This window comes from Actinia tenebrosa, unplaced genomic scaffold (assembly GCF_029948245.1).
Source record: "Actinia tenebrosa isolate PJP-AT-01 unplaced genomic scaffold, QUT_ActTen_1.0 PGA_scaffold9__36_contigs__length_13948895, whole genome shotgun sequence".
Taxonomy (NCBI): domain Eukaryota; kingdom Metazoa; phylum Cnidaria; class Anthozoa; order Actiniaria; family Actiniidae; genus Actinia; species Actinia tenebrosa.
The window spans coordinates 1,288,276-1,313,238 of record NW_028292586.1 but is presented as its reverse complement, the minus strand read 5'-3'; the positions used below and the strand labels follow the sequence as shown (position 1 = coordinate 1,313,238).

Genomic DNA, 24,963 nt, shown 5'->3' with positions numbered 1-24,963 from the left:
GTATTAGTGTGGTATACTTGTAGTCCAGGTGCATAATATGACATGGTATTAGTGTGGTATACTTGCAGTCCAGGTGTATAATATGACATGGTATTAGTGTCATATACTTGTAGTCCATGTGTATAATATCACATGGTATTAGTGTGGTATACTTGCAGTCCAGGTGTATAATAAGACATGGTATTAGTGTGGTATACTTGTAGTCCAGGTGCATAATATGACATGGTATTAGTGTGGTATACTAGTAATCCAGGTGCATAATATGACATGTTATTAATGTAGTATACTTGCAGTCCAGGTGTATAATATAACATGGTATTAGTGTGGTATACTTCCAATCCATGTGCATAATATGACATGGTATTAGTGTGGTATACTTGTAGTCCAGGTGCATAATATGACATAGTATTAGTGTGGTATACTTGCAGACCAGGTGTATAATATGACATGGTATTATGTGGTATACCTGCAGTCCAGGTGTATAATTTCACATAGTATTAGTGTGGTATACTTGCAGTCCAGGTGTATAATATTACATGGTGTTACTGTGGTATACTTGTAGTCCAGGTGCATAATATGACATGGTATTAGTGTAGTATACTTGTAGTCCAGGTGTATAATATGACATGGTATTAGTGTGGTATACTTGCAGTCCATGTGTATAATATAACATGGTATTAGTGTAGTATACTTCCAATCCATGTGCATAATATGACATGGTATTAGTTTGATATACTTGCAGACCAGGTGCATAATATGACATAGTATTAGTTTGGTATACTTGCAGTCCAGGTGTATAATATGACATGGTATTATGTGGTATACCTCCAGTCCAGGTGTGTAATTTCACATAGTATTAGTGTCGTATACTTGTAGTCCAGGTGCATAATGTGACATGGTATTAGTGTGGTATACTTGTAATCCAGGTGCATAATATGACATGGTATTAGTGTGGTATACTTGCAGTCCAGGTGTTTAATATGACATGGTATTAGTGTCGTATACTTGTAGTCCAGGTGTATAATATGATATGGTATTAGTGTGGTATACTTGCAGTCCAGGTTTATAATATGACATGGTATTAGTGTGGTATACTTGTAATCCAGGTGCATAATATGACATGGTATTAGTGTGGTATACTTGTAATCCAAGGTGCATAATATGACATGGTATTAGTGTGGTATACTTGTATTCCAGGTGCATAGAATGACATGGTATTATTGTGGTATACTGCAAGTCCATGTGTATAATATGACATGGTATTAGTGTGGTATACTTGTAGTCCAGGTGCATAATATGACATAGTATTAGTTTGGTATACTTGCAGACCAGGTGTATAATATGACATGGTATTATGTGGTAAACCTGCAGTCCAGGTGTATAATTTCACATAGTATTAGTGTGGTATACTTGCAGTCCAGGTGTATAATATTACATGGTGTTACTGTGGTATACTTGTAGTCCAGGTGCATAATATGACATGGTATTAGTGTAGTATACTTGTAGTCCAGGTGTATAATATGACATGGTATTAGTGTGGTATACTTGCAGTCCATGCTGTATAATATAACATGGTATTAGTGTGGTATACTTCCAATCCATGTGCATAATATGACATGGTATTAGTTTGATATACTTGCAGACCAGGTGCATAATATGACATAGTATTAGTTTGGTATACTTGCAGTCCAGGTGTATAATATGACATGGTATTATGTGGTATACCTCCAGTCCAGGTGTGTAATTTCACATAGTATTAGTGTCGTATACTTGTAGTCCAGGTGCATAATGTGACATGGTATTAGTGTGGTATACTTGTAATCCAGGTGCATAATATGACATGGTATTAGTGTGGTATACTTGCAGTCCAGGTGTTTAATATGACATGGTATTAGTGTCGTATACTTGTAGTCCAGGTGTATAATATGATATGGTATTAGTGTGGTATACTTGCAGTCCAGGTTTATAATATGACATGGTATTAGTGTGGTATACTTGTAATCCAGGTGCATAATATGACATGGTATTAGTGTGGTATACTTGTAATCCAAGTGCATAATATGACATGGTATTAGTGTGGTATACTTGTATTCCAGGTGCATAGAATGACATGGTATTATGTGGTATACCTGCAGTCCAGGTGTATAATATGACATGGTATTAGTGTGGTATACTTGTAGTCCAGGTGCATAATATGACATAGTATTAGTTTGGTATACTTGCAGACCAGGTGTATAATATGACATGGTATTATGTGGTATACCTGCAGTCCAGGTGTATAATTTCACATAGTATTAGTGTCGTATACTTGCAGTCCAGGTGTATAATATTACATGGTGTTACTGTGGTATACTTGTAGTCCAGGTGCATAACGTGACATGGTATTAGGGTGGTATACTTGTAGTCCAGGTGCATAATATGACATGTTATTAGTGTGGTATACTTGCAGTCCAGGTGTATAATATGACATGGTATTAGTGTCGTATACTTGTAGTCCAGGTGTATAATATAATATGGTATTAGTGTGGTATACTTGCAGTCCAGGTGTATAATATGACATGGTTTTACTGTGGTATACTTGTAGTCCAGGTGCATAATATGACATGGCATTAGTGTAGTATACTTGTAATCCAGGTGCATAATATGACATGGTATTAGTGTGGTATACTTGTAATCCAGGTGCATAATATGACATGGTATTAGTGTGGTATACTTGTAATCCAGGTGTATAATATGACATGGTATTGGTGTGGTATTTTTGCAGTCCAGGTGCATAATATGACATGGTATTAGTGTGGTATACTTGTAGTACAGGTGCATAATATGACATGGTATTAGTGTGGTATACTTGTAGTCCAGGTGCATAATATGATATGGTATTAGTGTGGTATACTTGTAATCCAGGTGCATAATATGACATGGTATTAATGTGGTATACTTGCAGTCCAGGTGTATAACATGACATGGTATTAGTGTGGTATACTTGTAATACAGGTGTGTATTATGACATGGTATTACTGTGGTATACTTGCAGTCCACGTGCATAATATGACATGGTATTAGTGTGGTATACTTGCAGTCCAGGTGCATAATATGACATGGTATTAGTGTGGTATACATGCAGTCCAGGTGTATAATATGACATGGTATTAGTGTGCTATACTTGTAGTCCAGGTGTATAATTTGACATGGTATTAGTGTGGTATAGTTGTAGTCCACGTAGATAATATGGCATTGTATTAGTGTGGTATACTTGTAGTCCAAGTGCATAATATGACATGATATTAGTGTGGTATACTTGCTGTCCAGCTGCATAATATGACATGGTATTAGTGTGGTATATTTGTAGTCCGGTTAATAACTATATTTAGACTGTTCGCATTTATAATGAGCAACATTTGATAGAAGACCTTCTCAATTGATAAGTAAAATACTTAATTACCTCGAACGTCGGCAATAAGCCTATACATCACTGGGGATGGCGGTTCTCGGGATGTATATGGCTTATAGCCTCCGTTCTCGGTAATTAACTCTTACTTAGGTCAACTCGCTTACGTCCTTACTCGCTTATGCCAACTCGCATACGTATAAAATCATCGAACGTGCGCTCAGAAATAAATATAACTGGCATGTCGATTACATTTTGTTGTTGTTGTTTTTTTTTTTTTTGACCGGCTGCAGGTTGTTGAGTCAATGCAGGGTAAAGTGTGTAATGACCGGCAGCCGGTCAAGAGAAACAATAAATTTCAGGAAAAAAATACTCCACAATCAGGTCAAAAGATACATACTCCAAAATCAGGTAAAGGAATACCCCTAGATTATTCTAATTTTCCTTGTAGCAAAAGCATTTGCTTACAAAGTTTAGCCACAACTCGATCCCACAAGGCTTTGTTATATCTATTTACTGAGAGTAATCGTGTAAAACGCTATTGGACTTGTGGCTGTGGAAACCTACCACGAACTGTACAATGGGAAGGAATACGTACTGCTGTTGGACTAGCGTGACAGAGGTTTAAAAATCTATCTTTACAGTTACTTTACTTAAATGGTTTTACACAGCAAATAAATAAATAAATAAATTAGTAAATAAATGAATAAATAAATAAATGAATAAATAAATAAATAAATTAGTAAATAAATAAATAAATTAGTAAATAGATAAATAAGTAAATAAATAAATAAATTAGTAAATAAACGAATAAATAAATAAATAAATTAGTAAATAAATAAATAACTAACTAAATAGATAAATAAATAAATAAATAAGTAAATTGTTTTTTATATTTATTTTTTTTATACATAAATATATAGTCTTTAATCAATAATTAATAATAACACTAATCTCTAATCAATAATTAATAATTTTTAAATATTTATACATTTTTTCAAGATTGTAAAAAGCGAATAGAATTTGTCCATTATTTAAATATGAATATGTTAATATATAATACTTACAAAGAAGAAGGAATTATAAGATGAAAAACTGACTAATAAGGAAAATTGAAATATATATTAAATATATAACTATGTATCTTTATCTAAAAATCTACGTTGATAAGCTAAAAATCTAAATTTATAAAATGGCGCTTTCAGCAACCTGAATGTCTAAGTCTATGTTGTTTATATCATTATAAGTTCTTTTTATAGTCCTTGAGCCTCGTAGACATACAAGTGCAGATCTTAACAGAGAGAAACAAGTCTTGGCCCTAATCCATGCCATTGTTTTGTGGTACTCTTCACCTTTCTTTCGGGCTATCAGTTCAGCAAGCCTGCTGTGATATGTTTTGCATTCTTTACTCATACCTCCTGTTGTACAAAAGACAAGGGGAGTAAATGTTCCATGTTCGATTTCGTTTACTCTTTCGGTGTATTTCCGCTTCTTGTCATTTTCATGTAGCTTGTAGATTTTGGGTAGATCTAGATCTTTGTACGTATCTGCATTTGGGTGACAAACCCTTACGTCAAAAAAGGCAGAACGTTGCTTCTCCCAGAAACCTCGTGCATGGATGTCAAGTCTTGCGTCTGCAGCTTTGTTTGCTCCTTTGCTTAGTTTCTCATCTGAGATTGATTGTAACAAGGGCTCAATCTCTACGTCGTTGCATACTGTGCTAATAAGCTAAATAATAAATAAGTAAATAGATAAATAAGTAAATAAATAAATAAGTAAATAAATAAATAAATTAGAAAATAAATGAATAAATAAATAAATAAGTAAATAAATAAATACATAAGTAAATAGATAAATAAGTAAATAAATAAATAAGTAAACAAATAAATAAATAAGTAAATAAATAAATAAAAGTCATAGGAAGATTGGATAAACTGCTAGAAATAAAAATATTTCGTAAAATTTAATGCGGTGAAAAAAGAAAAAAAAATCTTTCAAAAGGTGGTATTTGGACTTGAGTCCACAAAAATAATTAAAAACAAAAAATCGATTCCAAGGTGCCATACCCCCGAGACATCCGCAGAGCTGAGGCGGCGTATGGACTTCGGACCTGACGGCGAATAAATCCTTCTGCCCTTGGGTGCACGAATTACGCAAGAAAATGTTCTAGCCGAAGCATCAGGGGAGAGACCAGCCGGCCCCCAGACCATATCGGCTAATCCCTTGCATCTCTGCCACGCACGGAATCGGTTAAAAAAATGTTAAAAAATCTACTCTATCTGGTGTATTGTTGTCACGGCCTATTGTTATGCTGATTCCTTAGATTCTTGGCTCAGTGGAAAAAAACGTGAGCATCGCCTCGCAGATATGGAAACCAATACAGTTTCCATATTCTCAATTCCTTCCACTTGTAGTTTTAGTGTGGTATACTTGCAATCCAGTTGTATAATATGACAGAGTATTAGTGTGGTATACTTGCAATCCAGGTGTATAATATGACATAGTATTAGTGTGGTATACATGCAGTTACTTTATTTTATGTGGTCCTTCATCGCCCGGGATGTACTATTTACCTGCATTTTAATTGCTTCACTATTAAAGGCATTTGGAAGCTAATGTTTTCGATTTCTACCACTTAAAGGATTCATAAGGCATGAACAGTAGATATTGTATGAGTGTTAAAACAGTCAAGGTATAGACTAATCCAGTAGTGGACATCTTTTTTATCCAATACAACAGCCTAACATTTTTTTCCGGGCTCTACTTTTCAGCTTGTCTGAATGGAGAAAAAGGGAACTTGGAATCAATCAGTTAAGTGCGATCGATGATTTTATACGTATGCGAGTTGGCATAAGCGAGTAAGGACGTAAGCGAGTTGACCTACCTTGAACCAAGATACCACAGGGGGCCCAACCCCTTTACTTTAACTAATTATTCTCATTTACAATATTTAAAGGTATCCTTGACCATATTTAAGGGTATCCTTGACCATATTTAAGAGTATCCTTTTTTCAAATGACCATATTTAAGGGTATCCTTGACCATATTTAAGGTATCCTTGACCATATTTAAGGGTATCCTTTTTTCAAATGACCGTATTTGAAGGTATCCTTGACCATATTTAAGAGTATCCTTTTTTCTAATGACTATATTTAAAGGTATCCTTGACCATATTTAAAGGTATCCTTGAACATATTTAAGGGTATCCTTTTTTCAAATGACCGTATTTAAAGGTATCCTTGGCCATATTTAAGGGTATCCTTGACCATATTTAAGGGTATCCTTTTTTCAAATGACCATATTTAAAGGTATCCTTGACCATATTTAGGGGTATCCTTGACCATATTTAAGGATATCCTTGACCATATTTAAAGGTATCCTTCACCATATTTAAGGGTATCCTTGACCATATTTAAGGGTATCCTTTTTTCAAATGACCGTATTTAAAGGTATCCTTGACCATATTTAAGGGTATCCTTGACCTTATTTAAGGGTATCCTTGACCATATTTAAGGGTATCCTTTTTTCAAATGACCGTATTTAAAGGTATCCTTGACCATATTTAAGGGTATCCTTGACCATATTTAAGGGTATCCTTGACCATATTTAAGGGTATCCTTGACCATATTTAAGGGTATCCTTGACCATATTTAAGGGTATCCTCGACCATATTTAAGGGTATCCTTGAGCATATTTAAGAGTATCCTTGACCATATTTAAGGGTATCCTTGACCATATTTAAGGGTATCCTTAACCATATTTAAGAGTATCCTCGACCATATTTAAGGGTATCCTTGAGCATATTTAAGGGTATCCTTGACCATATTTAAGGGTATCCTTTTTTCAAATGACCGTATTTAAAGGTATCCTTGACCATATTTAAAGGTATCCTTGACCATATTTAAGAGTATCCTTTTTTCAAATGACCATGCGTAAGAGTATTCTATTTCAAGAATAAGCACCAAACAAACTGAATTTAGTCTTTTTTGTGGTTACACATCTAGTTTTTAAAATGATGATATATTTTCAGCTTTCATTATCGATTAAACTTCAGACATCAATGTCTATTATCGAGATAGAATGTCTCCAACTTCGTCGTTAAACTTGTTCCTCGTCGCTTCGTCCAAGCCTAGTTTAGCGGTTAGAAATCCGTCCTCATTAGCCTCAGTTTAGTGTACAATTGCTTCGTGATAAAACCAACTGGAAGGATAAAGAATAACAGACTTGAATTGAGAGTGAATGGTGGGTTTTGAGGAAAAACTATATGACGGGCGTAGAGTGCTTTTCACAGCCCCCTCACAGGCCAATTTACATACATTTACTGTATTTTACATGTACCTCTCTCCGCCCGGGATGTAGTCCTCATTCGTATATATCTAAGCCTTCGCTTTGAAACCAATACAGTTTCCATATTCTCAATTCCTTCCACTTGTAGTTTGAAAAAAAAAAAATGCGGACGATAAGTAGATTCTGAATGGATGTAAAAAACTCAAGGGACAGACTAATACAGTCCTTATAGTAGTAGTTAAAAAATTATGCATTCATCGAGTCAGTTCTCATGCATACTCACCACCAAATATTTTATTACATCGAAGGTAGGCGTCCCTCTGAAGCGTGTGAAGGAGTGCGGAGGAGCTAATTTACAACGATCACAACACTCAACAGGACACCAATGAGTAAGTTTATTTTAAAAACTACATTGACAGAAAAGAATTTTAATGGACGAATATGACTTTCACATCCATTGAAAACACGCCGAAAAAGTAAGTCTGGAATTACTCCAGTTACAGACGTGCCGTTTAGTTATCTTAAAGGACAATAGCTTGGGTTAACTGGATGTCGTGTGATTGGACGATACCGCGCCGCAAATAACAAGTAACAAAATGTTACGATTGATCCATATACCATATATAGAAACCGTGTTTGCATAATCCTTATCATTTTATCGATGCTCCAAGGAATTAAAGTCACAACACGGTTAATACAGAGATCGCATTGGATATTAGTATGTTTGGTCTGGTTTTGCGGAGAAAGGATACCCTTTCAATCTGCATAGTAAGCTAGCGCCAAGAGTTTGGTCTCAATAAAAGCCAATTGTAGTACCTAGTACCTTGGGGAGGTGGGTGTGTTGTATGAGCGTATAGAAATGGCTTGCGGGTTCATACTTTTGATGCTCTTAAATCGATTCCATTTTCGACCAAAACAAAACAAATTACACCATTGGCCTTCATTTCGTTTCCTCTTTTAGAATTTGTTACTTTTTGCCTCAAAATCCAAAATTGTGGAAAATCCCAATCGGGATTTACTCCTTGGATCGGACTTTTCCAAGGTGGAGTGTCGGAACTAAGAAAAAATTTACTTTAGTATTTCGACTTGAAATCAAACAGAAAAGTCAAATATTACTAGAAAAATTACTTTGACGCAGTTATTACGAAAGATTATCAATAAAATTATGGATTTTATGAGAATAATACTTTAGGGGTACTCGCTTAGAATCTGTGAATTTATTCCACTTTTTTTCTCATTTTTTCTCTTTTTTCATCAAACAAGGAATCGAAAAAAACATTCTAAAACTCCTCACTTGTGTTCCTGCCACTATAACATCGTGAAACAGAAAATAGAGCAGAGTCAAGTTACCATAGTTACCGCAACAGGTAAAAAGAAAGTCTTTGGGCCAAAGGGATGGATATTCTGTACAGTATCCCCGCATCAATGCTATTCAAGTGAAAACAGAAAACGTGAGTAGTGACTTTTATGTGTGTTCAAAAATATATATTTAGAGTGTGTGTTGATTTTTTTACTATTTCAAAGTATGGACTACCTGTGGTGCGACGAAGGTGAAGACACCACAGGCAGACCAATCCCTTTTTACGATTGTTCTGATTCATATTAGAAACCAGGTTGTAACTTGACACTTTTGGACCTTTTCTCTTTACCCTTTAACAAATCAAGGATATGTTGATTATTTTGCTAGCATAAAGTTCACATATAGTGAAAGGACTTTTGATGCTACTAATTTGCTTTTAAACCAAGTGAATTCAATTTTTATTCAGATAGAGAACAAAAGGAAATACTTTATAAACATCAACCGTTTCTTTTTCTGAATCCAATTATAATATGTTTTGTTCAACGCAGACCAAAATGTAAAATAAAATAGTTCAAAAGAAACCTAATGGAAAATTGTGGTTTAATTCAACAGTTGATAAGATGGTTCAGAGGCCCTTTCACTGGATGTGAATTAAGCGTGAGACCACGAGGTTGTGACTTCTTCACATCCATTGAAAGGACCTTTATCAACTTTCAAAACCTGCATATTTTGGCCATCTCTAAACATGACCAATATTTATGTATAAATAAAAGTATAACAGTGATCAAAAGAAAACGAATGAAATTAACATGCCCATTTAAGGAGTGGTTATGACTGAGCTTCGAAGGTCTTCACTGACTACCATGACTAACATGACTAATTCACATCCATTGAAAGGACGTTCTTTTTAATCAAAAAGTTAGATATATGTTTGGATGTACGCAAAACAAAACCAAAATAATTAAGTAATATAGAAAATTATAGAAAATGAAATTCCCTGCAGTTTTTCAAAGTTTTGTTAGCCTGTTTTCTGAAAAATTCTAGTTCATTTGAAATATTATTTTCTAGAGAAACTTCAAGCCATTTTCATTGGATTGATAGGTTAGTTTACTTCATAAAAAAGAAAAATAACGATCAAAAGCTTGATTAAGTAGGTATCATGTTTAGGTCACCCATCTAAATACTAAACCCCCTTTACCGGGCTTCACTTGGTGTCTGCGAGGCGATGCCCACGTTTTTTCCACTGAGCCAAGAATCTAAGGAATCAGCATAACAATAGGCCGTGAAAACAATGCACCAGAAAGACTAGATTTTTTAACATTTTTTTAACCGATTCCGTGCGTGGCAGAGATGCAAGGGATTAGCCGATATGGTCTGGGGGCCGGCTGGTCTCTCCCCTGATGCTTCGGCTAGAACATTTTCTTGCGTAATTCGTGCACCCAAGAGCAGAAGGATTTAATCGCCGCAGGTGCGAAGTCCATACGCCGCCTCAGCTCTGCGGATGTCTCGGGGGTATGGCAAAGTAGAATCGTTTTTTTAAATAGTTTTTTTGGTGGGTTCGAATCCCACGTTATGCACAAAAGATTGTTCTTTTTTCAATACATTTTTTTACATTATAGCTTCAAATCTTTAGTCGCTTTTAACCGGTTCGATCAACATTATCATGCATTTTAGCAATATCGATCTACGAAAAAGTATGATTATGCCGTTACCTGTCTTTTCTAACTTAACATATTTTCTTTCTAAATTTCTATAAACGTTTTCCGCTTTTTATATACATAGCTACGTAGCATTGCCCGGTCCCCGTGGGTCAAATAAGAGGGGGTGTGAATGGGGATACCCGAGTCGGTTAACTTTACTAATTTTTAAGTCAATTATATAAGTTAACTGTTAATAATTTTACAAGCGCTGTCCATAATATTAACAAAAACTATAACAAAATATCAGTTATTGAATAACTGTCATTGGCAAACTTTTGGGAAAAATGTCAGTTAACTATAACCCCATCCATGCACACCTTCAGAAAAGAGTGGCTATTGTCAAATTCGCCTCGTCAGTGTTACTCTACTGTGTCCCACTCAGAAAATATTCATAGTTTCGCCCTAAAACATTCTTTAGAAATGTGATTAAGCTTGTCTTAATTAAATCTTTACAATTTTGTTATATAATAAATAATATATTAATATGTTAATATATTAATATGTTAATATATTAATAATATCCTTACATATTTTGACACTGATTATACACTTATTTCAATAAAGTTAGTCACCCGAAAAGCTATAAAGCTGAGGCCGACAAGGATTATGGGTAAATTCATTTTACACGTTCAACCGCTTAATTGATAACTGTTGATGGACTTGCGAATCTTTTACCGGTTACAGTCTCACCTCTTCTGAGCATCACTGAGCTGCAGTTTGTATTAAAAAAGCTTTGTATATATATATGCTTTTTTGATATGAAAAGTTTCCCATGATGCTCAGTGATCTCAGCTTTCTAGGTTTTTGGTGACTAACTTTATTGAAATAAATGTATATTTACCAAAAAATAAAAGTTTCTAAAATTTAAGTTATAATGACTGCAATCTTTTTTGACTTTAAATTAAATTTCAAAATACTATAAATTATATGAAGGATTTCTGGGCAGACGTCATAAGAATAATTGTTCACTCCCCAAGAGGCACTCTTTCTCTCTCTCTCTCTCTCTCTTTATGATCCCCCTCCCCTCTCCTTTACTAATATGGTCGCTACTTTGTTATAGTTGTATAGTCCCCCCTTGATAGCTGTCAATGTATGTACGTATGTATAGCTGATCCCCTGCTGCAGTTCGTCCCCCTCCCCCCCCCCCCCCCCCCCCACCACAACATTTTATAATTCATGGATCTTCCTCCCCAAAGGTCTTAGTATACAACTTACTATCCCTACCCCCCACCCCAAGGTATTTGTTTGTCCCTGCTCTAATGAACTATCAGCCATTAAATGTTTTCCAAATTCAGAAACTCGGGAGGGATCCGAATGGGAATCGTCCCTCCCCCCTCCTCCCTCCCCCTCTCCCCCACCCTTTGCAGTCCTCTCACGCTTAGCGCGCACAGATACTAGGGACGAGGGAAAGCCCCCTTTTTTAATATAAATCTAAATTTCAGTGAAAGCAGGGCTTTGTTTGGAACTCTTCTCAAGACCATAACTGAAGGGTTTTAATCTTTCAATTAACATAAGCACTAAAAAAAAAAAAAAAGATTAATCGAACTCTCTGAGTCGAGTCTAAGGAATTTGAAAAACTTCAAAGTATGGCGGAAGGAACACAGTTATATAAACCATTAGAGTGCTGGAGCTGCTCTTTATTGAAGGTATGTTTAAGCATTTCAATGGCGTTTTTAATTGGCTTTTTTCCTATTGTAAATTATAACGTTATATATATTCAAATGGTAGTTATTAAACAATCAATGTATTAATAAATTCAATTGTTTTAGATTTATAACGTTGTCGTAAACAATTGCAATGTAAACGCCGATTTTTTTTGTTTTAGATATCAGGGTATTGTATCAGCCTTTTCGTCAACACATTGTCGAGGCAAAACGGCTTTATCATGAGTATTTAACCTGGTTATCGCCTACGCGTGTGGGTTTATTGAATTAATATGGTGTTAATAGCAGGCTATCACGCTTTATGACCTTTTCCTAAATATTAATTCAAACGTGTCAGTGCACAAACACGGTATACTTTCTTTGTTATGTCTCGATACTTGTCATGTTTATGTATGAATATTTCCTTCATTGCTCTCGCATGTCAGGATTTTATATGTTTTCTATACGAATTAAGGTTTGCCACAAGTATCCCGCCCTCAGATTAATCGCTTTTATACTAAAGCGATTACCCATGACACTCGCCATGCCGAGACGCTTTAGTCTCTTGGATAAGTAACTGCATGTTATAGGAAAGATAACATAATATTTACGTTATAATATTTAGTTTTCTAAGCAATAAAATGAACTGCAATATCGAACAACAGCTCGAGTTATCTTCCTAAAATAATAAAAATCAATAGTTTGGTGGTATTCTTTATTTATATACGCGTATACCCCCTGCTCAATACATACCTACGTAATCTTTCAATAATTTGTACACCCTGCTTGATAGTAGGTACGCAATGAACTTAGGGACAGGGGAAAGTCCCTTTATTAATATAGCTTCCATTTTATTGCATAAAGAAAGTAGGGTTCAGTTTTAGGCATTGTTTGCCGTAAAGAGGGTTTTAATTCATTTAAAACATACTTTAAAAAAAAAAAAGATTAGTCGAATCTTAAGATAAGACATTTGAAAAGCTCTACAATTTCTAAAGATGCAGAATAATAGAGCGAAACGAGCTATTCAAGCTTCGCTGGGAAAGCCATTTGAATGTTTCTGCTCTTTGTTAAAGGTATGTAAAGCACTTCATGGCTTCTTCAAGTGCTTTGTTTCTTATTGTAATTCATACCGACTGACAATGCTTTGAGTAATTGCTGTATTTCTCAATTCAATCGTTCGGATCTAATCACTTGAGGAGCGCTAGGTGTTGTATCATATCAGCGACGTATCAGCTATGGCTTATTGTGAGGTGAAAGTGCCTTTTTTTATCTAGATCTCTATTATAATTTAACCCTGTTAGTATAAGTACCAACACGTGGCATGAGAGTCGATCTATTGAGAGGCGATATGGTGTTAATAGCAGACTACCAGACACACTTCATAAAGTCATCACCACATTTGATGACATTTCTAAATACTGAGCAAACATCTCAGTGCTGCACTCAAAATAAACTCAATCCCTTTTGTTTTGTTATAAGCTACGTGTTATACTAGTTATACTCACAACGTGCCTTAATTGCTCTTATTGACAGATATTTATCGCCTTAACTGAGATAAGTGAATTATTTATCGAGCCCTTTAGCCTTAAACACGATATGATTGACTCGTGAAATAGATATTTGCGTCTACTATCCATGCACTGTTATGCTTGAATTTTTCCTAAGAATATTGCATTAAAAAATTATTATTACGTTTATATGTCATTTATAATGAATATATATTCATTTTAACTTACGAAAATAATGTGCAATGTTCTAAAAGCTTAGTATTTCTTTCTCAGTTTTACAAGGTATTCTTTCTTTTTATGGACAAGGTCAAAACAATCAAATCCAAAATAGGGACCCCCCACATACCCCCTCCCCCCTCAGAGACCTGTGCTCAATACTGGGGGTCTGCAGTGGCAATTTCTATACACAAATGTTTTTTTAGCATACATATAGACAGACAGTCCATTCATTTCTGTGATTTGGCTTTTAGTTTTGGAGATATTTGGGGACAAAATCTAAGATTTCACTTCCAGAGGTGGTGGGTACTGGGTAACACCACCCCTCCCCCATTAATTGGATCCCGTGAGATGACAATTGTTTTGCCCTCATCCCTTACTGGTATTTCTTCTTAATATTCTACAGCCTGGTGTTTTAGAAATTGATGGTTATGAGATTGTTGTTTGCGAATGTCCCAATAACATTTGTGGTTGTAAATGGAAAGGGGAATTGAATCATTATTTGTTGGTACGTATATTTAGTTTAACGATAAATTGTTTTTACCACTTATCTGTACTTTAAAATTTGTTTGAAAATCTTTTGGATTTCCATTTCCATTTCTGGATGAAAATGGGAGGAGAGTCTAATGTAGCATAGCAGTTGGATATAATCAGGGGCAGATCCAGGAATTCGTTCAGGGAGGGGTACTGCACACAAAGTTAACCCAGGGAGGGGTGCACCCCTTAGAATCAAAAGGGAAAACATTATTTTGTATTGGTTATCTTCAAAGTAGGGGCACAAAGTCAAACCAGGGAGGGGTGCCCACCCCTTGCACCCCTCCCCTGCATCAACCACCGGTAATGTATTCATAAAAATACAATGAATCGCACCTAATACAATAGATAGGGTGACAAGAGAATACAGTAGATTTACTGAATGCATATACATCAACTGAGTGCTATGTAAGGTAAATTCTCCTGGTTAAAAAAACATATGACATAAAATGTCAAACTAAAAGGTATTCTGGGAAGTGAGGCAATTATAAAAGTTTTAAGTTGAAAATCAGTCTGTATATTATCTCTGTTTAGGATCACAGAAAAAGATGTAATTTTCAAGTGGTACAATGTTATTGCGGAAATCAAATGTATAAAGGGTACTTTGCACATCATCTTAGTTCGGAATGCAAGCACAGATTGGTAAGTATATAAAGCATAACAAAACACAAGAATATTCATTATTATTATATAATTACCAATGAAATATCTATTTTTCTCTATTTCGAAAAATTGATATCTTCACATGTGAAAATAACATATTATTTTCACGTGTGAAAATAACACCATTGCAATTGCTATTCAAAAATACATGGAAAGAATTGCCTGAAAAAGCCAAAACATACTTCATTGATAATTATATAATAAACAGAATATTACATGGCCGCTTGGAGATAGGAATTTTATCTTCTCGTGTTGAAAATCTCTTCAAGAGATTTTTTGAGATCTTTTCGAAGATAAAATTCGTATCTCCGCGCGCCCATGTAATATCCTTAATTAATTAATTCTTATTAATTTCATAGTAATCTTATGTAACTGTAATATACCCTTGAACACATACCATGAAACGATTGACAATTCTTAAAAGCACGTGCATGTGGGCTAAGCCTCGCTCCTAAAATAGAAAATGGAAATTACACTAACAAAAACAAATATCACCTGGATTCGAGGTTAAGCCCATATCACTTGACTTTTAAGAATCGTGAATACTTTTTGATTGGGGAGGACTATACACTTTTTCAGTAACCATTTCAAACTACTATCCGAACAATATTCAAACCCTCCATTCCTTCCACCCAAGAAAAAATATCTACCACATCAAATGCAAAAGGAATATATTAATCTCATAAAACAAAAAAAAATGGTGGAAATTAACTTCTTAGTTTGGGAGCAATACTCCCCCGCCCACCTTTAAAGCTCTGCAGACTGAATAGTCTTAATTTTTAATATCTAAATTTATGATATTTTGATTAATATATAGGTTGATTATAAGCTGTCTTATGAATTAGATGATATGTATGTACATCAGAGATGTCCAAGGTGCTGTTATGGTTGTAAATGGTATGGCACTTGCACAAAATATGAAAAGGTAACGTTAGTTTAGAGCGTAAGCAATATATTCATGAAACAATTTATAACTAGCTATATGTAAATAGCAGGGATCTAGCACTGAAAAGTATTTAGTAATCAACTACTGACAGTATTTAGTTGTCAAATAACTGTGGTTGTTGTTCCCTGAATGATTCTGCTCCAGTAATGTCCACTATTTTATACAAAATTAAGCAGCAAAATAGCTGCAATTAGACAAATACATCTTTGGTTTTGTTCCACTGATATAAATGTCATGTACTCTATTTATATGCACTATAAGAACTTTAAAAATCATCGCCATCCTTATCATTATCATCACTGTCATGTTCATCATTGATCATCACCACCATCATTATGACCATCATCACTATCATCATCATCATCGTCATCATTACCATCATCAGTGCCATCACCGTCATCACCATCATCTGCAACACTATCATAATTGTCATCAACATCATTGTTTATCAGGATGAATAACAATTCAATATTATCATTATCATCATCAGGTTCATGCCTATCAATGCCTTTATCAGGATGTGCTTTGTTATTGTCAAAAGCCTATCAAGAAATGGTGTTTAAGTGAACATGTTGGGACAGATTGTGACTTAAGATTAGTAAGTATACACTGATGCAGCCAATATTAAACATCATAATCACCTCATTATTCTGTCAGGGCTCAAAATAGCTGCCTGCTAACGGCCAAATGATAGGTTTTGCCAGGTGAAAATTTTTTAATATAAAGGCACTGCCAAATGAATATTAAAATGGCATGCAAAATTTACTGGAATGACCTCCTTTTACCATGCTCCTTTACTATGGCAGGCTAAAAAAGTTTTCTATTTTGAGCCCTGTCTCACTTATGATTGGTTTTTCGTAATCAGGTTGCTCGACCAATCACACCATGCAAAACTCTATATTTAATTCTAAAATCACCTTAATATAATAAATATATAATTCAATACTTATATAATAAAATAATATACTTAAATAATATTCGATTCAGTGATAAAAATATCGTTCTTCTCAGGATTTACAGCCTGGGATGAATTTTTCTGACTTTTCAAAACCAGAATCAGATATTGAAATGGTAAAGGTAATGTGGTAATGTAGGTAATGTAACATCCTGCAATATACACCGAATTGAAAAAATGTAGTCGGGTTCAAGAAGGTCATATCATCGAAGCTAAGACCGAAAAGGATTTTGGGTACTCCAAAATTTGGATTATATTTGCATATAGACATGTGAAAATGCACAGTAGAGCAAAGTCGGTCGACCTAGATTAACAACATGCCAAAGCCATGATGCATAAAATGTGCACAGGAAGGGAAAACTGCAATACGCATGAAATTAGCATAATTGTTTGTCTTCCCATGCTTCCCTACGGTCACTTAGCTTTGATGATATAACCTTTTTTTGAACCCAACAATGTTTTTTCAATTAGATGTATGTCCACCTTGCATTATACACATTTGGTTATATTTAACAATAATAGACCTGCAGCCTGAATGGTCATGAATCAATAGCCCAATCAATAAACTTACTCAAAAAATTTAATAAATGGATCTCAGTGAAAAATATATTTAATTGGATTAAAAGGATGTATTTTTTGCATCAATTTGGTTTTAATTTCAAAACTGGCACTTATTGTTACGAGTGGTCTATACACTAAATAGATATAGACCATTAGTAGGTGCATACACTAAAATACAAAATGGAGTTAAATTTTTGATTGAGCCAAAAAGTCATTGCAAATGATCTCAAGTCACTACCTGACACGTAAAAAATTCCTCTGGAGATTCATGTTGTGTTTTTACAGCATAAAGGAGATCAGCATGATGTTATTTTGGAACAGCAGCGTCGTATAAGAGAATTAGAAGAGGAAAACAGAATATTAAAGAATTCAATAAAAAGTTTTAAGGTAAGAAAATCCCCTAGTGATTAATACATTATCATACATTGGACAAGGTTCCATAACTAACATACGGATAGCTAGAGCAAGCCTGGGTTAATAAGATGTTTATTACATATGGCAAGGCAAACACAAAAATTTTTATAGACTGCAAATTGGCCAATAAAAGTGTCTGAAATGACCTTCCCATGTGATTGTTTGGTGCTAAATTAGGTTGTGTTGTGTTGTGCTATGGAAAATCCAGTACCATAAGCCTGTTAACTTTTACCACGATTATTTTTTATGATAGACTGTATGTATATTGCTGTAGATATGTGTTTTATTCATCTTTCCTTTCCTTGTTTTTTAGGACAATGTGGAGATTTTGTCGTTTGCTGTTAATAAGTTTTAAATGATAAGTTAAATGATAGGTTTTAAATAGTTATGTATGAATGATAAGTTAAATGATAGGTTTTAAATAGTTATGTATGAATGATAAGTTAAATGATAGGTTTTAAATAGTTATGTATGAGGAGTTTGTGGGATGTGGGTTTTAAGTTTTGAATAAATAAGTTTTAAATGATAAGTTCTTAATAGTTAAGTTATGAAGTGGATTTTGTTGTATGTGAGTTTTAAGTTATAAATAATATAGAGGGTAGTTATAAGTAAAATATAGGGGCACGCGGACATACAAAATTTATCTTCGAGTTTTGAAAAGATCTAAGAGCTAGAATATAAGGGTTAGAATGAAGTGATGATATCTACCCATCCATTGTATGGGTGGTGCAGGTAATGAATATAAGGGTTAGAATGAAGTGACGATATCTACCCATCCATTGTATGGGTGGTGCAGGTAATGAATATAAGAGTTAGAATGAAATGACGATAACTACCCATCCATTATATGGGTGGTGGTGTTGAATATTATAAGAAATACAATGAAATGATGATATCTACCCATCCATTGTATGGGTGGTGGTGTTGAATATAAGAAATACAATGAAATGACGATATCTACCCATCCATTGTATGGGTGGTGGTGTTGAATATAAGAAATACAATGAAATGACGATATCTACCCATCCATTGTATGGATGGTGGTGTTGAATATAAGGGTTAGGATGAAATGACGATATCTACCCATCCATTATATGGGTGGTGGTGTTGAATATAAGAGTTAGAATGAAATGACGATATCTACCCATCCATTATATGGGTGGTGGTGTTGAATATAAGAGTTAGAATGAAATGACGATATCTACCCATCCATTATATGGGTGGTGGTGTTGAATATAAGAGTTAGAATGAAATGATGATATCTACCCATCCATTATATGGGTGGTGGTGTTGAATATAAGAGTTAGAATGCAATGACGATATCTACCCATTATATGAGTGGTGAACATTATTTTATTTATTGTTTCGAGTTTACATACTCGTTTCCCGGGGGTACTTTTGCCCGTTTAGGGTAGGAATGTGCCGCTGAGCCCTCTGAACCCTGAGACTGTTCCAGAGTAAAAATCGCTGAAATTCATACCCTGTTCCAGAGCAAGATCGCTGAAAATCCTGTTCCAGAGAGGAGCGAGTGTGATTTCATATACCCTGTTCCAGAGCGAGTGCGATTTTATATACCCTGTTCCAGAGAGGAGCGAGTGTGATTTCATATACCCTGTTCCAGAGAGGAGCGAGTGTGATTTCATATACCCTGTTCCAGAGTGAGTGCGATTTTATATACCCTGTTCCAGAGTAAAATCGCTGAAAACCATACCCTGTTTGGCGGCACATACCCGTATAGCAAATATAGGGGAGTACCCCACCCCCCCCCCCCCCCCCCGTTCCTTTCTGTAAAGATATGTTCAGTTCTGCATAGTTAAGTAAGTTATCTTTGTTTATAAAATTAGAGTTATTAAGTATTGTACATGCATTATATAATATTTATCGAATAGTGTCATTAGCTCTTAAAATTAGTAGATTACAAACACTAAAAATGTGCAACACTTTGCACTAGTTAGTAGTAAATAGTGCTAATTAAACGATAGAAAACAATAGGATTAGCATAATTTAGCTCTATGTAGTGGTATTTATGTTACACACTTATAGTGTTTGTAATCTAGAGCAGTTTTCGTATGACTGTGAAAAGCTCAGTGCTGTGACAGTGATGCTTTCTAGACTTTAATTGGCTGATTTTTTTCACACGCAATGACTATGTCCGCGCCATGCTTATGCCGTGTTTCTGGTATTTGATTGGATGGAGAGTAAATTATCGTGCAATGTGATTGGTCTGGCGTATTGCTTGCTGTGTCATGACCGTGTTTGTGCCTTGATCTTTTCACGGTCATACAAAAACTATTTAGATTCAGTTTGTAACGACTATACTTTATACTATTACAGATCTCATAAGTTTTTGCTTTGTTTACTTCTCTTTGATCTTTTTGTATGTTTGTCAAATCATTTTGTCTAACTTTCATTAATCGTATTTTAATTATTTGTTGTAGCACACCATTGTTAAGCTATTATAGTTCATAAAAGAAGCCAGGCTTTGAGGTTCACTGTGAAATGAGAAATGAAAATAGGATCTTGTTTTCTCACTGGACTCTGAAGATGACTGCTCAGGTTGTTAAAACACCAGTCACCACAACGACAGCAGTCTTTCTCAAGACTACACTCACCCAGACAATCACACTTCACCACAAACTATAGGTTCATACTTACTCTAACGGCAAAAGAAATTCTCCATTCCACTTCTCCTCAGTCTATACTATATATTCCTTCTATATGCACATACCAGAATCCTTTTTGAAGTTTCTTTTTTATCACTGATTTGTAATTAACATCAGGCATAATCACAGACCAAAATAGTTTTAGCTTAGTCATACGTTATTTCTGATTAAACGTTCTACTCTTGGTCAAAATGACCTTCTAGGCAAAGATTTGGCCTGACAAGTCCCAATTCTGGACAGACATTATCCGATGTCTGGTGGTTATTTTAATTCCTATCTTGAAATTCGATATTAAAGGAGATAAAAATATTTGAATAAGAAAGAAATTCAAATAGCATTCTGGTAGTAGTGGTAATCCTCAGCTTTTTGTTTTCTTGTTGGTATTCGTGATAACACTCACAGTATACTCACAGTATGCGGCCCCTTCAAGAATATTCAGTTTCTTGGTATCTGGAAAAATGATATAAGGTAGAATAAGTATGAAAACAGAATTTCTGAAAAGATGCATCATTTTCTTAGATTACTTCATACCCGTTAGGGTATAGGTAATGGGACAGATCTCTTTGAGTACAGCCAATGGTATGACAATGTTTGGTACATTGTACTTCAAGTGGTATTTCAAATCAGCAAAACATTTTTAGTATCGTTAAAATATGTGAACAAATAAGAAATTGCACAAATTAAAAGAAAATTGACAGCCAATCAACCAATCAGAAGCAAGTACTTTTTGTAGAGTTCTTTCAAGCAGCAGCAATTTATGTGTCGTTCTCTCCTATGCTACGAGTGTTTCTCTGGGTTCTCAGGTTTTCTCCCTCCGTAAAATCAACATGTGAGTCGAGCATTGTGTGCATAGAACATTTAATGTAGTTGTAGAGCATGTGAGTGAAAAGTGTCCATAATTAGTGCAAAAGCGCTAGACTGACTAGACTAAATTAATTTGATCAAACAGTCGTCGATGGTTGTGGACGAAAAAAAAAGTTTCAAAACCATTTTTTATATATAATTAATTTAACAATTGTATGCATGACAACCGCAAAGTCTGCTGTAAGATTTTTGAGCCCACAATACTAGTGAGCATATCCTTTTACAATAACTGCTGGATATTAATGAGCACACTATTTTCAATGTCATCAGTTGCCTAGTAACGTTCACATATGAGCAACAGAAAAGGTGACGGTTGGGGCAGAGTCTCAGCAAATGGAAAAGGAAAGGAGACTCTGTCAGCAGGGAAAAGCCTTTGTTTCTGCTTGTTCAAAGAGCTCATCAGTTACTAGGCTTGACAAGTTTTCACTTCTCTGGGCACCTTTTACCAGGTTTTCTGTTATTTTTTACTGTATTGTATTATGTGAATTTTCAGGTAATAAAGTTACATATACATTTGAATGTGAGGCTAGATCGGCAAAAATATAAATTCTTCCAACCACTATGTCTGCCTTGTGAGAAAGGTTTATTTTACAATGTTCTATGTGTATAAGTAGGTTATATTTTATTTAGATTGAAACCAGTATCAGGAATTCAGTACTCACTTGCAATGAGGACAGTTATAAAACACTGTTTGTCCTTCATCAACTGATCGGGTCTGTCGCGTCTGGTATGTCATTCCTTCATGGCCACAGTTAGAACACTTTCTGTCCACCTTTAATCAGAATAAGGGGTGTGGTTGACTTGCAGCATATCTACTACACTACGTGAATGAAATTGAGGGGACACTTCTTGAAAAAGCTATTTTATTAGAGGTTATGTCTGTTCAAAAAAAAAATAGGTGACTAGTCAGTATATAGTTAGTAACAGTCACCCCACCTTTTCCTCGAATTCCTGGTAAAACCTTTGTAATAGTCACCCCCCTTCTAGCATTCCTGGATCTGCCCCTGTCATGACCAGTTTTTTAGGATGCCATGCTCTCGGCATAGCATTTTGCCACTGGTAAAAAAAGCTTTGAATAGCTTTAGGGAGGAGAGGGTTGGAAAGCAATTGTAAGGGTATATAAACCTGAACAGAGAAGTGAATATCCTGCATAGGAAAAAAATTAGGGGGGAGGGATAGGGGTATGGAAGAGTAGACTTGAGGGTGGTGGGGAAAAATTCTATAAATGCCACTAACCATGGGTCCTATTGGATCTTCATCATCTTCTACACTAATTTTCTTTTCTTTCACTTCGTTGAAGACTTTTCTAGAGTGAAATTCTATTCCTTCAAATTCTAAACATAGTAATTTAATTCTAAAATAAAATTAAATACCATAGGAAAAGAATTTAAAATCGTTCTACAATAGAAAATAAATCTGGTTCAGATGTTCAGAAAGAGATTTCAAGTCATTATTCTGTGAACATTTTGAAACCTTAAAGAATTTTCATTTTACCCGAGGTATCTTTTTGGAAATCACAAATCCTACAAGAAACAACATCGTCTAGTCCAGGTAACGGCAAGATCGAACCACATTCTGGGCAGAAATCAGGATCACATTCAAACGATTCAACTGTACGTCTGTCCGCCATGTTGGATTCTTGTTAACTTTGACTGTTAGATGGGTTACCTGTGTTAACCACAGGAAGCCCGAAGTAAGAATAATACTTCATCGTTTCCCGCTCTTTTCAATTTGAAAGAAAAACCTCGTGGTGGGTAAGAGTTTTATTCATCTTTTCAGTAAGTATTTTTCCATATATATTATTGCTTGTACACCTACTTAAAAGAACTTGGAGAGAAATAGAAGATAGTAGTTAGTAGGATGGCGAATAGAAATGGCGACTATTGCTGCACTTCGCATTCAAAAACTATAACCTTCGGTGACCGATAGAGTTAGACAGCATAGTTGATTTGTTTATATTGCTGCTTCTTAATTAATGTCTTTATCTCAAGACCATAGTTCTTTTCTGTCGAGCTATCTCTTTGACGTTTTTTGACATATTGTAGCACTATGCAGCACTACCAAATAAGAAATAGGACAAGTTTCTTTAATCCAAATAGTGTTTTCTTTTCTGCTCATAATCCAGTTCTATACTATGACATGGTATTAGTGTGGTATACTTGCAGTCCAGGTGTGTAATATGACATGGTATTAGTGTGGCATACTTGCAGTCCAGGTGTATAATATGACATGCTATTAGTGTGGTATACTTGCAGTCCAGGTGTATAATATGACATAGTATTAGTGTAGTATACTTGTAGTCCAGGTGTATAATATGACATAGTATTAGTGTGGTGTACTTACAGTCCAGGTGTATAATATGACATGGTATTAGTGTAGTATACTTGCAGTCCAGGTGTATAATATGACATGGTATTAGTGTGGTATACTTGCAGTCCAGGTGTATAATATGACATAGTATTAGTGTGGTATACATGCAGTTACTTTATTTTATGTGATCCTTCATCGCCCGGGATGTACTATTTCCCTGCATTTTAATTGCTTCACTATTAAAGGCATTTGGAAGCGAATGTTTTCGATTTCTACCACTTAAAGGATTCATAAGGCATAAATAGTAGATCCTGTATGAGTGTTAAAACAGTCAAGGTATAGACTAATCCAGTAGTGGACATCTTTTTTATCCAATACAACAGTCTACCATTTTTTTCCGGGCTCTACTTTTCAGCTTGTCTGAATGGAGAAAAAGTGAACTTGGAATTAATCAGTTAAGCGCGATCGATGATCTTATACGTATGAGAGTTGGCATAAGCGAGTAAAGACGTAAGCGAGTTGACCTACCTTGAACCAAGATACCACAGGGGGCCCAACCCCTTTACTTTAACTAATTATTCTCATTTACAATATTTAAAGGTATCCTGGACCATATTTAAGGGTATCCTCGACCATATTTAAGAGTATCCTTTTTTCAAATGACCGTATTTAAAGGTATCCTTGAGCATATTAAAGAGTATCCTTCTTTCAAATGACCATACTTAAGAGTATCCTTTTTCAAGAATAAGCACCAAACAAACTGAATTTAGTCTTTTTGTGGTTACACACCTATTTTTTTAAATGATGATATGCTTTTCAGCTTTTTTTTCGAATTAACTTCAGACATCAATGTCTATTATCGAGATAGAATGTCTCCAACTTCGGCGTTAAACTTGTTTCTCGTTGCTTCGTGCAAGATGATTTTGGGGGTTAGAAATCCATCCTCATTAGCCTCAGTTTGGTGTACGATTGCTTCGTGATAAAACCAACTGGAAGGATAAAGAATAACAG

At 35.0% G+C, this 24,963-nt stretch overlaps 4 protein-coding genes across 7 annotated transcripts in view; 1 reads left to right on the top strand and 3 right to left on the bottom strand.

Annotated features, from left to right (window-relative positions):
* LOC148904456 (uncharacterized) overlaps positions 1 to 24,963 on the bottom strand; it is a 130,809-nt gene that overhangs the window by 58,468 nt on the left and 47,378 nt on the right. The window lies entirely within an intron of this gene.
* On the bottom strand, positions 4,557 to 5,967 carry LOC148904460 (uncharacterized). Its single transcript, XM_089024968.1, has 2 exons — positions 5,962 to 5,967; positions 4,557 to 5,116 (listed from the first exon to the last, which is right to left on the bottom strand). The coding sequence occupies exons 1-2, from the start codon at positions 5,965 to 5,967 to the stop codon at positions 4,574 to 4,576; spliced, it is 549 nt and encodes a 182-aa protein (XP_088881094.1). The 3' UTR covers positions 4,557 to 4,573.
* LOC116294438 (uncharacterized) lies at positions 12,103 to 19,701 on the top strand. 3 transcript variants are annotated; one of them, XM_089025161.1, is made up of 8 exons: positions 12,103 to 12,321; positions 14,449 to 14,550; positions 15,111 to 15,218; positions 16,057 to 16,164; positions 16,676 to 16,783; positions 17,197 to 17,262; positions 17,987 to 18,088; positions 18,429 to 19,701. In XM_089025161.1, exons 1-8 carry the CDS (start codon positions 12,262 to 12,264, stop codon positions 18,468 to 18,470), a joined length of 696 nt encoding a protein of 231 aa, XP_088881287.1. In that variant the 5' UTR covers positions 12,103 to 12,261; the 3' UTR covers positions 18,471 to 19,701. The 3 variants fall into 3 exon arrangements, with proteins under 3 accessions (XP_088881287.1, XP_088881286.1, XP_088881285.1); XM_089025160.1 differs by lacking the exon at positions 12,103 to 12,321 and adding an exon at positions 13,023 to 13,391 and having other exon boundaries at positions 17,197 to 17,256; XM_089025159.1 differs by lacking the exon at positions 12,103 to 12,321 and adding an exon at positions 13,025 to 13,391.
* Positions 19,885 to 23,278, bottom strand: LOC148904459 (DNA-directed RNA polymerase I subunit RPA12-like). Of its 2 annotated transcripts, XM_089025163.1 has the most exons (5): positions 23,137 to 23,278; positions 22,879 to 22,976; positions 22,305 to 22,414; positions 21,190 to 21,228; positions 19,885 to 20,607 (listed from the first exon to the last, which is right to left on the bottom strand). In XM_089025163.1, exons 1-4 carry the CDS (start codon positions 23,270 to 23,272, stop codon positions 21,204 to 21,206), a joined length of 369 nt encoding a protein of 122 aa, XP_088881289.1. In that variant the 5' UTR covers positions 23,273 to 23,278; the 3' UTR covers positions 19,885 to 20,607; positions 21,190 to 21,203. The 2 variants fall into 2 exon arrangements, with proteins under 2 accessions (XP_088881289.1, XP_088881288.1); XM_089025162.1 differs by having other exon boundaries at positions 19,885 to 21,228.

Coding starts and splice junctions, on each gene's coding strand:
- LOC116294438 (XM_089025159.1), top strand. CDS start 13,314: ATGCAGAATAATAGAGCGAAACGAGCTATTCAAGCTTCGCTGGGAAAG. Junction 17,263..17,986: donor CAGATATTGAAATGGTAAAG/GTAATGTGGTAA, acceptor GTGTTTTTACAG/CATAAAGGAGATCAGCATGA. Junction 18,089..18,428: donor ATTCAATAAAAAGTTTTAAG/GTAAGAAAATCC, acceptor CTTGTTTTTTAG/GACAATGTGGAGATTTTGTC.
- LOC148904459 (XM_089025162.1), bottom strand. CDS start 23,272: ATGGCGGACAGACGTACAGTTGAATCGTTTGAATGTGATCCTGATTTC. Junction 22,977..23,136: donor TTTCCAAAAAGATACCTCGG/GTAAAATGAAAA, acceptor TACTATGTTTAG/AATTTGAAGGAATAGAATTT. Junction 21,229..22,304: donor TATAACTGTCCTCATTGCAA/GTGAGTACTGAA, acceptor TCATTTTTCCAG/ATACCAAGAAACTGAATATT.